Consider the following 12,219-nt stretch of genomic DNA (forward strand, 5'->3'; position numbering starts at 1 on the left):
TTTTAAGGGTCTGGATTAGTGGTCCACCCCTGGTAGTGGCAAAATTTTCATCTGTTTGGGTCTTGATGAAGTGACACATTTGTGAAATAAATTGTTTCACATTTCACATTCAGAGATGCTCACTCACACTTCTATAAACCACGCCAATGAGACAGACGACTATGTATGAGGAGGATAATGTCCCTTGGGAACATAAACTTACTTTATAAAAAATAAACAAAATATTTGAAAACTTTTGAAAGGTATGAATTACAGAACATTAATGATTATAAAGACACATTGGTCAGTCTCAGCCACTCCTTGGCTCATCTACAATGTTAGCTGACATATCTGTAGGATGCACCCCTGCTGATAAACTGGAATAGAAAGCATTACATATACATCTCTCCCCAGAGGATTTTTGTGGGTGAAATCATATAAAAACACCCCTGGAGTTTACCATATCTTAAATGAAGTGGCACTGATAAACCACGCCTCATCCTCACCTAATAAAGGGTTTCCACAGAGATTAAACAGAGTGCACCAGCAGAAAGCAGGTGAGATTAAACTGTAAACTGAGACTTTTTGCTCTGTAAGTGAGAGACTGAGAGAAACCAGGAACATAGCGAGCATCCGATGAAGTGAGCTATAGCTCACGAAAGCTTATGCTCAAATACATTTGTTAGTCTCTAAGGTGCCACAAGTACTCCTTTTCTCTTTTGCGAATACAGACTAACATGGCTGCTACTTTGAAACCTATAGCGAGCATGTGCTCTGCAGGCTACTCCCACATGTTTCTACCATTCTAACCCCTGATCCCCTCTGGCATTAAGATTCTGTTGCTCCATAATTAGCTAGAGTGATGAGCTGTAGTGATGAGCTTACCAAGGCACTTCACTTCTACAGGGGCTGAGTGCTGTTTCTTTGCAGCACTCTCAGGCCTGTCTAGCCTGAGGATTGAAACGCTGTTGGAAGAAATGAAATCCAGGTCTCTAATTACAGCAGTGCTGGGCACTAAACACTGGGCTAGCTGGCTGATTCTGAGTTAGGCGGTTTTACTGGGAAAGGTCCTGGAGAAAGATACAAAGGAAACAAACGTGCTTAGGAAAAGGAACAGGCTCTACCTTTGGTATATTGTAATATTCTTTGTAGTATCACGGGATACTTTGTGATCCTCTGAGTTACTAGTAAGATGCATTCAGGTATCCCCAGGCGCCTCACCACCGTGCTGCTCATTTTTTTCTAAAAAGACAAGACATAAATTAAAACGCTGCCACTGAAGCACCCTCCAAAACATGCCGACGTGCAGTGTGCACCCCCTGTGGGGGTCAGCAACAAATCCCCCACCAGTTCCTACCTTGATGAATGCCTGAAAACGCTTCTCTTTTGACTGCAGGTCTTTGAAATAATTGACAGCCTCGTTATGGTGCCCGCAGAATTTGCCGTAAGTTTTCTTCATTCGCTCCCCATTCTCACCGGAAAACTGCAAGACATGAACAAACTTTTGGCCCCCCACTGAGCTCCTGGGATCAATCACTTGGCATCACCCACCATCTGTCACTGAAAAGGACAGCTACACAGACAGTACAAATCTAGCCCAAAGTATAGCTTTCAAGAAATAAATCTATGGAATTTAAAGAACGGAGACTAGGCACTGTATAAACCCAGAGCGAGAGACCCTACCACAAAGAGCTAGTGCTCCAAAGAGACAAGATGGACAGAGGGAGGGAGGGAGAGGGGGGAAAAAGAGCTACAGAGGTGTGAAGTGGCTTGTCCAGAGTCACAGAACAAATCAGCAGCAGACCCAGGAAGTGGAATCCAGATCCCCTGCTTTCCAGCTTAGTCCCATTCACTACAGACTGTACTGTAACCAGCGCTGATGCTTTTCTGCACATGTGGCATAAAAAAACAAAACAGGCATCAAACCTGACAGCAACCCTTTCACCTGAAAATCTCTAAGTGCTTTACAAAGATGGACAATTATTGTCATCTCCATTGTATAAGCGAGGAATGGAGGCACAAAGGATATGTCTACACAGCAAAGAAAAACCCGAGCTCTGGGGCCCTCCCCCCCATAGGGTCCTAGACCCTGGGCTTGGGCTGGAGCCTAGAAGTCTATACAGCAATGAAACAGCCCCACAGCCTGAGCCCCACAAGCCAGAGTCAGCTGGCATGGGCCAGACACGGGTTTTTCTTTGCTGGGTAGACATGCGCAAAGAGAAGATGCGACTCACCTTAGGCCACCAATAAGACAGCATAAGGGCAGGTCTACACTAATGAACTACTTCAGTATAAATAACTATGTCGCTCACGAGTGTGAAAAATCCATACCAACCTAAGCACTGGTGTAGAAAGTGCTATGTCAGTGGGAGAGCATCTCCTACCGATATAGCTACCACCACTTGCTCAGGTGGATTAACTACACTGACAGCAGAGAGCTCTTCATTAAAGCGCTACAGCAGCGCAGCTGTACCAATGTGGCGTTTTAAGTGTAGACCTGCCCTAAGAGAGAGAATTGTAATCCAGGAGTTCCTGGCTTTCAGTCTTGTGCTTAGAGCATGCAGGTGTCTCTAACCACTCACCTGATTCACCAGGATGTCTCCTATCCTCTTGATAACAAAGTTCTTTTCACTTTTGTCCATGAGGGACTCTTTCTTCCTCTCCAGAATCCGCTGGAAGAACTGGTTGTGGATGTTCAGCAAGTCATCCAGGCAAGGAAAGACCTTTTCCACCATTTGCTGTTCAAACTGCAGCTCCTGCACCATCCCCCTGCTGTACACATCACTCATGATCTTCAGAGTGCGGACATGATGCATCTCTGTCTGCATCAGCTCTGCATGAGACAAGGACAGGTCCAACACAGGAAGCACATGGGTCAAAATTACTATCCTTTAAGACAAGGCGCTGTATCAACCCAGAGTACTTGGCATTGCTAAGACAAGGAAAGGCATTCACCAGATCTAGCTAGTTAGAAGGGCTCGTAGAAGCTAACAATGTAATGAAGTGCTATGGGGTCATAATTCCCCATTCTGACATGTGTGTTACTTGCACTACTATTACTGGGATTTATACATGTGAAATCAAGGGAAAACAGTCTATACTACATTAAATGCAACACCAATACCATTGATATATACCAGTTTCATTCTTTTTTTTAACCTCTTAATAGTTACTGATTAGATTATCAATGTGAAAACATTTTTTCTCTACAAAGTGCATGGTAGGGCATAGCTTGGGGGTGGATCAGCCCTCCCTATACTCTGTTTATATGAACAAGTGCTCGCTCTCATTACTGCTAGAACACTGGTCCCCAAACTTTGGGGCCTGCCCCCCTCGGGGGGGCATGGAGGAACATTTGCCGGAGGGGGGGTAGAGCATGAAGTGGGGCCTGAGCCAGCCCCACACAGGGGAGAAGGGAGTGCCACCCGCCCCGCTCTGGCGCCAGCTCCAGGCGCCAGCCGCAGCCCTGGTCTTGGCCCATGGAGCGACTGCGGCTCTGCGCCAGGTCCCAGCCCAGCTGCTGCTCTGCTCTCAGCCACAGATCTGGCCCCAGCCTCAGCGCCTGGCTCCCAACCGCAGCTGCGGGGGAGGGCAGGGCGCAAGGGGGGGGCGCAAGGTTAAATGTTTGGGGACCATTGTGCTGGAATCTGAACACTGCAGAAGGACAGATAACAATACCAAAACACAATGTTGCTCCTCTCAATATAGTTATTTTTCTGTGTAGCACAAGAGGACTCTTATATCAAGGGGGAGAAGATGCTAAAACAAGTAATTGACTACTCTGTACTCATGGATAACTGTATAAAGGTCATCACCAGACAAACCAGGAGATGCAATTTGTTTGGATGGTTCAAGGTAAGTGACATCCAGAATTCTATAGCTTAGTAAGATGGTATTGGAGGTCTTCATTTCCAGTAAACACCAAGAGTGAAACTCTGGCCCCAGTGACGTCAATGGCAAACTCCCTTTGACTTAACATTTCCAAATTAGTCACAAACTAAAATATATGAACGGACCATCCAAACCTAGAGGTTTCTACAAACTAAATTGGATCACTTCTCTTTAACCAATAAACATCTCACCATATATGACATCTTGCCGTTTGACGACATCCTTCTTTTGCTGCCGCAAAAACTTGCTGTCCACTACTTGACTCCAGGATTCTGCCTCCAGCTGCTTGGAATCCATCTCGAAGTCCCCCATGAGCTGTCCTTCATTCATGTCTGCACCTGCATAAAAGCAGCATAAAGGGATGTCTGGTCCCATCTGAAATTGGCTTTCTACAGCTTTAGGCTTTGTTCTGAATGCCACAAACATCATATCTACTCTCCTTTACTGACATGGAAACAATTATATCTAATTTTACTGGGTAAGTACCAAACAATGCAAAGTACTTTTATAGGTTACTTGCTAGTTGCACCAAACAAGTCCACAACTATCATCTATACTGAACTCTGGTTTACAAGACAAGCAAGAACCAGTTATCTGCCATGCTTCTGTGTTTGTATGAATATATTGGGATCTGCTTCTGTGTTTGGATGAATACATTGGGATCTCTTACCCTCATCAGTTAGCGACTCCGTGGATTCATTCACCCGGCTGATTTTATGTAAAGAGTCTGTTGACTGTGACAGGAATTTCCAAGTATGTACTATGCTTTCATCATTGCCAACTCTGCAGAAAAAAGGAAATGCAGAACCCCATTCAGGACTCCAAAACTCAAATCAATCACTTTATAAAGTACACAAAACAAATATAATTTTAAATAAAACTGAAAGCTGCACTAAGTGTTGCCGATTATGCACAGGTATATGTATTGTGTGCGCATGTATTTATATATTTTATATATATTGCTAATAACTACAAATTAGGACTCAACAAACTGGATCATCTACATTTCTAACTGAAATAATCATTTCCCTAAAACCTGAATTGAATATTTGAGGTCTGAAAGAGTTTGGTCAACTTAATTTAATTATTTTCATTTCTGTATTGCCATTCCACCGCCTTATTCTCAAGATACTGTATTTCCAGCTCAGCTAATGCAGAGGAATATCGGAAATCTCTCAAGAGAGTCTGTACATGCAAAGTTCTAGCTGAATGAAATTCACCTAACATTTGGATAAGCAGTTAATCTTGTGGATGTTTTTCTAAACTAAGCCTTTTGATAATTTCCCCCTTCACAGCTCTGCAAACACACATCCAACACCGTTTTCTAAAATCACTGGTGTTAGGGAAAATGGGAGAGAGAATTACTGATCATGGAAACTCTATGTATAGCAGCACTCTCTCTGTGTGCGTGTATGTATAATTATTTTATACATATATACAAAATGCATGATGATGTGTGATGGTATGGAGCTTCTACTAGCTTGAGTTCTGAATGGCTGCATTACATGCAAACTTCTGAAAATTTTAATTCCCAACACACAGGAAATTTGAAGTTATAGTTCCTACAGCAACTGCATCTTGACCCCTTTCCTCAGACAGTATGTGGTATTTGTCTTTCTGTGTATGTGATATTTTATACATCAATATATGTGACACATACCCATAAATGTATTCCTAATGAAATATGGGGAATAATGTAGGTTGCTTACACTATGCATACTGTATGTATACCACACATACACACAGAGGCTTACCCTGCAATGTTCTGTATTGAGACGCTTTTTGAAAGTGTTGTGGTCTGCTGTGATCTCCTGTTATTGAATATTGAGGTTACGGTGCTCTCATCAGGGGCAAGTATTGCAGACCGAGGGCGCTCCTTAGGTTGTGAGGCTAGAAGAGAAATGCCAGATATCTGGTAAGAAACCCCATCCAAACTCCTTGCTAAACTCATTATGATGACTCGACCAAGCAAGGTTCTAACAATTCACTTCCTCTTTGCTTAGAAATAATCAGCTCTTCAGCTGATATCAACTGTCATAGCTCCACTGAAATCTAGCCTCATTCTCTGTCTTTACTGGTTTGTTAACACAGGGCCCATTCCAGATATCCCTGTTCAGGACATAATTTCCATTCACTTTAGTAGTTCTGCCTGAGTAAGACTTCAGAAGTAGTCCCCAGGTAAATCTGGAGCCTACACTGAACACCAATGTTATTTACATTTGTTTGACCTATCTGGGCAGTTCCAAACTATTAAGACACAATATTCTTATGTATAAATAACTTATACAGCAATATAGGAAAAAAACGAACAATGTAATTGCTCAGTCATCATCTTCTGTGAGACTGGTTCAATTGTTCGCTTGTGTTCCTGTGCAGGGAAGTGGTGACCAGAGCACCAAACCGAACACTGGGCTTTCCTAATGGGGGAAGAAAGACCTTTGACTCTACACTGTAGTGCCTGCTGGAAGGGAGGGTTGGGTGGAATACACAAAAGTCTAGAAACACTCTCATGGGAAGCTGAGCAGAACTTTATTACAAAATGACCAAAACAGTCACTTAGAGCAACTCATCTTGGTGCTCTTATCACCTCCTTCGAGCTCTTCCAACTCTCGATTTGCCCTGACCCACTTAGGACTGAGTTTCAGACTATCCATTGGTTCACATGATGGAGAGAGAAAGACCCTCCAGTTATGTAGAAGGGCTTGGTCATCTCTCTACATGATCACTAGCCCCTGCATCTCACTCCCTCTTTTTTCTTTCCCTGTTCAGCCTTCCTGTTTCCCACAGTGGTGCTGCTGGTCCATCTGACAAAAGCAGCTTACTGAAATGGCCCAGTTTGGAACTACCCCTTCCATTTTAACTTCCCCATTGAACAAAACACTCAGTTCGATGTTGTTTTAAACATTCTCAGTTTATGAATAACGCAAGTAACACCTATGATGTCATCTTTCCAGCTGAGAGCTCACTCGCTCCAGGAAAATTCTCAGCTGTCCAGCTACAGCCAAAATCTAGCTCCACTGCATTGTGTAAACAACAGAAAGGAGCTGGATCACTAAAAATACTGCGTCTCCAATACTGAAAACATGGCCTCTTTCTTCCATAGCTTGTATCTGTATAAGATTATATGGGTACCACAAAACTGGGCCAACCATTTGCACAACATAAGCAATGCCTCTAAAATCCCAAACGTTCCTTATAACACAGGATATAATCACTTTATTCCTGTATCCTAAACTGTTTTATCTTTCATCGTATTGAAATGGATAACGGTTGAACATGAGGGTAAAAGTTTATACTGAATACAATGAAAACCAGCAACTTTTAGGGAGCTACACCAGAAAAAGACAGAAGGGAAGGCTTCTTACTCTTGTTTCTCATAATTACTGTGGGTAACGAAGAGGTATCGTGTGCCTGAAGCATCCCTTTTTGCAGCTGAAAGAAAAAGATATAGGTTTAATTTTTCCCACTCCCAACATAAATAAAGGGCCGTGTATATCCACATACACCTTACTTTAATTACGCAGTAACACCATTCTGAGTTCCCTCAGAAGAGCTTAGATCCTAGATACAGTGCCCTGGGTATCTACAAGCAGCATGATCTTCAGCATGGTGATACAGTCCGAACCATCACAAGGTATGCAATCAAATATGGAGAAATATTTGCAATAAGTAGTAAAATAGGGAGACAATCCTGATATTGCTCGATAGCTAAAGCATATTAAAGCCAAAAGGATCACTGAGGGAACGGTATACATAATTGTAGTGACTAGCTGTTAAATGTAACAATGTGCTCAGCACAGTGAACACAGTCCTTGCCTCAGACAGCTTATGATTTAAAGACAGGACAGCACTGTTCCCTCTAAGCTCTGTGTGTGTGTGTGTGTGTGTGTGTGTGTGTGTGTGTGCGCGCGCACACACACACACACACACAGATCCTAAACCCCACGCACACGGCAAAACATCACGCGCACAAAAATTTACACAGAAGCACAATAATTTTCACAGAAGAAATTTTTTGAGCACATGGCCTGTCAAAAATTAGAGGGAACACTGGACAGGAGAGAAAGACTTGAACAAGAAGAGCATGGTGGTTTGGAGAACCAGGATGGGAAGGGGGCTCCCCACACATGGGACAACCATGAATTCCAATCAGAGGTGCTCATCTATATTAACATACAAAAACTGCCTTGCAAGAATATTAAGGTTGCAAAGTCTAGCACTTAAAAGTTAAGAAATGCCAAAATTAAGGTTGCTCATGTAACCTTAATTTGGCTCCACGGTGCACATGCATTATGTTGTAGTCTAATTACAGGATCAGATGCTACTTTTTCTATAGGATCCATGCCTCAGTTAATGCACAGGATGGATGTGCTCACAGACTGGGGAGCTATTCTATATTTCATTGCAACCTCATCCCAATCTCCCTGCTCACTATGCCCACCACACCCAGGCCCGACTCCTCTCCCTGCTGTACTCCAGATGGGCCTCTTTTCCCTGCTGCCAGGGGAATGTGGAGGGCACAGGAGAGAGTATCTTCCTGCTCTGGGTTCCTGTGCCCACAGCCACAGCGGCCCCTGGTACCAGGAGGAACAAGAGCAGGGGAAATCCAGCACAGTTGTGGGCTGCAGCATGCTCAGTTGCTCGGTGGGGATGGTACATGCTCACTCGGGTCACACAGAGGTGCACAGGACCAGGGGTGCTCCATTAACAAACTGCTTTTCAATATGTGTTTTATCCTCGTTGTTCAATGCACGGCTCCACGCTGTGCTTACTGCACCCTGTTCAAACTCTACTCTGTAGAGAGAAGTAGTGATCTCCTGATGGCCTTTTCAATGGTGTTGTAGCACCTGAGTGTTTCACAAATGTTAATTAGTTGATCTGCACACACCCCATGAGGTAAGGTATTATTACTCCTAGTAGCGTAGTGGAGTGTAAATATGGGCAAACTCTTCTGATTTGGAGAATATGGAGTGTAGGTTAGAGCAGTTTACTCAATTCTTCTTCTTTTTTACCGTTTTACCGATAGGGAACTAAGGTATGGAAGCAGTAATGTCAAAAGCGTCCATTAATTGTGGGTATCTGATTTGAGATGCCCGTAGCCTGATTCTTCAGAGAACATAGCACTTTCTCTCTTCAGAACAGAGCTCCCACTGACTTCAGTTGGAATTCTGCAAATCAGACCTCAGGATCTCAAGTTAGGCACCAAGAAAGAAAAGGACACAGGGGTCACGTTAGAAAAGTTTGGTTTAAGTGACTTGACTAGCATCACAAAGGAACTCTGTAGCAGAGGCAGGGTGGCATTCGAATGACTAAACAAAAAGACTATCCTTCCTCTTCCTGCAAGCCCCAGCCTCATTCACCACACACCTTTCAAGTTCTACAACAAATGAGGCCAGGAATCCTAAGTACAGCAGCCACACTAACTACACAAGTGTGATTCATTTCCTGAGAATTGTCCATCGTCTGCACTGAATGAAGCAGGTCCTGTGGAAATATAGTATGTGATCATGTAAAGACTGTATCATCATGCATATGCACAAGAAGGAAAATTAAGTTTGCAGAGGGCACACCTTAATTCTGACATTTCCTAACTTTTGAGTGCTTGACTTTTCAACCACAATGTTCTTATACAGTAGGCTTTTTTGTAAGTAATTTCCTAGCTTTTTTTAAAAATCAAACCGAAAAAACAAATTCTATATTGTGAAACCATATTGACTCCCATATTATATATATAAAATCAGCAGCACTGCTGGAGTCTTCAGATCCACAGCACAGACCTGTCACTTGGGCTCACATGGTAACTCACAGCAGTAGTAGGTTGGCATCCTTTATATGGGGCAGTCACTAGAGGGAGATGAGCAACCTCCTCCCCTTCCCCTGTGCTCGGCTCCAAGTCCCAGTCCTTGTTTCCCTCTTCCTCCACCACTTGTCCCCATCCCTGTCTTCCTATGACTCTAAACAAACAGAATTGCATTTTACAAAACTTAGAACATGATTTTTCCCTAGTCACATCAGACAAGGGAAGCAGAATTAATCTACAATTTGGGCGAGTATCATAAATTTCAGGAGACTTGAGGAAAATGATCCCCCCATAACATGGGATTCTGACGTTATGCCCAGCAGACTGGAAATTCCATTCCTGAACATGTTGCAAAAGTTATCTGCATGCTAAAACACTTCAAAATAAATGTCATGTTCAGCAGACGACATGAAACCTCTCACCTTCATTTTGACTTTTGCACAGGATACGAGACTCTCCTTACAGCCTTTGTGAACAATTGCATTGCAGTCTGTAAAGTGGGAAAACACACACAAAAAGCCAGGTCAGAAGTTTGCCTTTTGATTTCCTCTTACATTTCTATGAGAGACCGTGGAGTAATTAGGGATTTTCACTTCCACTCATATACTAGAAGAGCAGCTCTAGATATTGCCAAATGTGCTGCCTTCCATGATAAGTAGGCCATATAATGATTGATTATTAACAAGATTTCCACACAGATTTCAACTGATTGGGAGTTCTACTTAAAAATCAATAGCATACTATGCCCCAAATTATACAGGTTTCAGAGCAGCAGCTGTGTTAGTCTGTATTCGCAAAAAGAAAAGGAGTACTTGTGGCACCTTAGAGACTAACAAATTTATTTGAGCATAAGCTGTAGCTCACGAAAGCTTATGCTCAAATAAATGTATTAGTCGCTAAGGTGCCACAAGTACTCCTTTTCTTTTTCCAAATTATACAAACAAAGATGCTTGTTATTCTTTAGATGAAAAATAAGGGGGTGAACAGGAGCTACTGAACAACTAGGGACATGATTGAAGATTTATGACTTCACAGGCAGGCAGAAGTAGGAGTTGATTATAACAGCAAAAGATTCTTCTTAAATACAAACATCATCTTAATTAGAGCAAGAATGACAGGAAACCAGATGCAGGAAAGGAACAGGGAAAAAAATCTTGCATGAGTATGAAAAAAGATCACTGTTTTATATTTATATCTTCCATCACTCTGCAGAGACGCCAGAGAAGGTAACAGGAATGAGAGTCCGGATACTGGGTTTGCGATTTAGACTCTTGTCCACCTAGACTGAATTCCTCAGTTCATTTCATATAGGCCACTGATAGGTTCCAAGGGTAACAACTCTCAACTCACTACTTAATACCAACCTGGCTTGCATGTGACCCAGCGACCTGGAAGTGAAAAAGCTCCACATCCTAATGCACTGAGTCAGCCAATCACTCAGTGCATCAGATTTTGTCCTAACCACTCTGGAGATAAGCTGTCCATTAAGGCTGGGCTCTACAAAGGGGGCGCAGGGAGTAACATGTCCATCACACAATGATTTATAATGGGGGATTTTGGTTACTAACTCCTTGAAAATCCTCAGCCTAAAAACATTCAGATGAAACTCAATATAACTAGATTCAGCAAATATACCTGGTCACTTTTGTCTAGACAGGGAAATCCATTTTAAATATTTAGTTTGCAAAATATATTTAAAAGGCTTCTAATAAAACCAGAAATAGCAAAACCCCTGAACGAACAAACAAAAATGCCCAAATCATCATTAAGTTCACACATATGTGTCTGCTAAATGGAAGGATGTGCATGCATGTTGAATGTGTCTCAGAGCGGTAATGGGCGTTAGGGTTTATGCTCTTTAGTTCCCACAATTTCCTGTACATATGAAACAGAAAGACAAAAATCTGCCGTGCCGTGTAAAAACAAAGACAATCACATCTCGAATCAAGGGAAAAAAAGTGCAACGGACCCAGAGAACTTTCTGTCTCTTTCTTGCCTCAGAACTCCTCTCCTTCCTGTTTGATATAACACCCCTTTTTCCTTGCTCATGCTTGTAGTAACATCTCCTATGATCCTCACAGCCACAGGAGGACTGGTCAAGAATCCCTAATCTTGCTACTCAATGATGCTCTTGAATATAGTGAAGTGATGCCACTGCGGGAGTTTAGACTTGCCCTGGCCTGACCAAGGCTGAGAGCATTGCCATCACAGCAATCCCGCTAGACTACCAGGACATGCAAAGTCAGAACTTGTCTGAGGTTGAACACACGTAAGGTTTCCTATACATACTCTAGTTAGGAGGTTGGGAAGTCTCTTACAAGGCTAGTGCCACTTCTGTTTGGTATACTGTCTAGCGAGAAAATGATTTTACAATAGTTGCCATCACCTTAGTGGATAGCATAAGTCTCCATGACTAATAAAGCAGGAGAGACCCAAGTAAGTAAAAAGGTAGCAATATTATAGTCCAATTATTTGAGTTAAAAGTACTAATAGCCCCACCCCACTTTAGGTAATCCCCTTGGCCCCTCCAACCCTGTACACATCTCACA

The 12,219-nt window shown here is 42.7% G+C and overlaps 1 protein-coding gene across 10 annotated transcripts in view; it reads right to left on the bottom strand.

The window, feature by feature from the left end:
- The window catches only part of AKAP13 (A-kinase anchoring protein 13), a 339,098-nt gene that overhangs the window by 30,985 nt on the left and 295,894 nt on the right, over positions 1-12,219 (bottom strand). For all 10 annotated transcript variants that reach the window (XM_043493947.1, XM_043493946.1, XM_038418967.2 and 7 more), the window contains 8 exons: positions 10,093-10,160; positions 7,236-7,302; positions 5,625-5,760; positions 4,541-4,653; positions 4,062-4,208; positions 2,562-2,812; positions 1,337-1,462; positions 1,104-1,221 (listed from right to left, as the gene is read on the bottom strand). In XM_043493947.1, the coding sequence (XP_043349882.1) occupies positions 1,104-1,221; positions 1,337-1,462; positions 2,562-2,812; positions 4,062-4,208; positions 4,541-4,653; positions 5,625-5,760; positions 7,236-7,302; positions 10,093-10,160 (1,026 nt within the window). The remainder of the gene's footprint in view (positions 1-1,103; positions 1,222-1,336; positions 1,463-2,561; positions 2,813-4,061; positions 4,209-4,540; positions 4,654-5,624; positions 5,761-7,235; positions 7,303-10,092; positions 10,161-12,219) is intronic.

The sequence above is a fragment of the Dermochelys coriacea genome, chromosome 10 (genome assembly GCF_009764565.3).
Source record: "Dermochelys coriacea isolate rDerCor1 chromosome 10, rDerCor1.pri.v4, whole genome shotgun sequence".
In the NCBI taxonomy this organism is placed as follows: Eukaryota; Metazoa; Chordata; order Testudines; family Dermochelyidae; genus Dermochelys; species Dermochelys coriacea.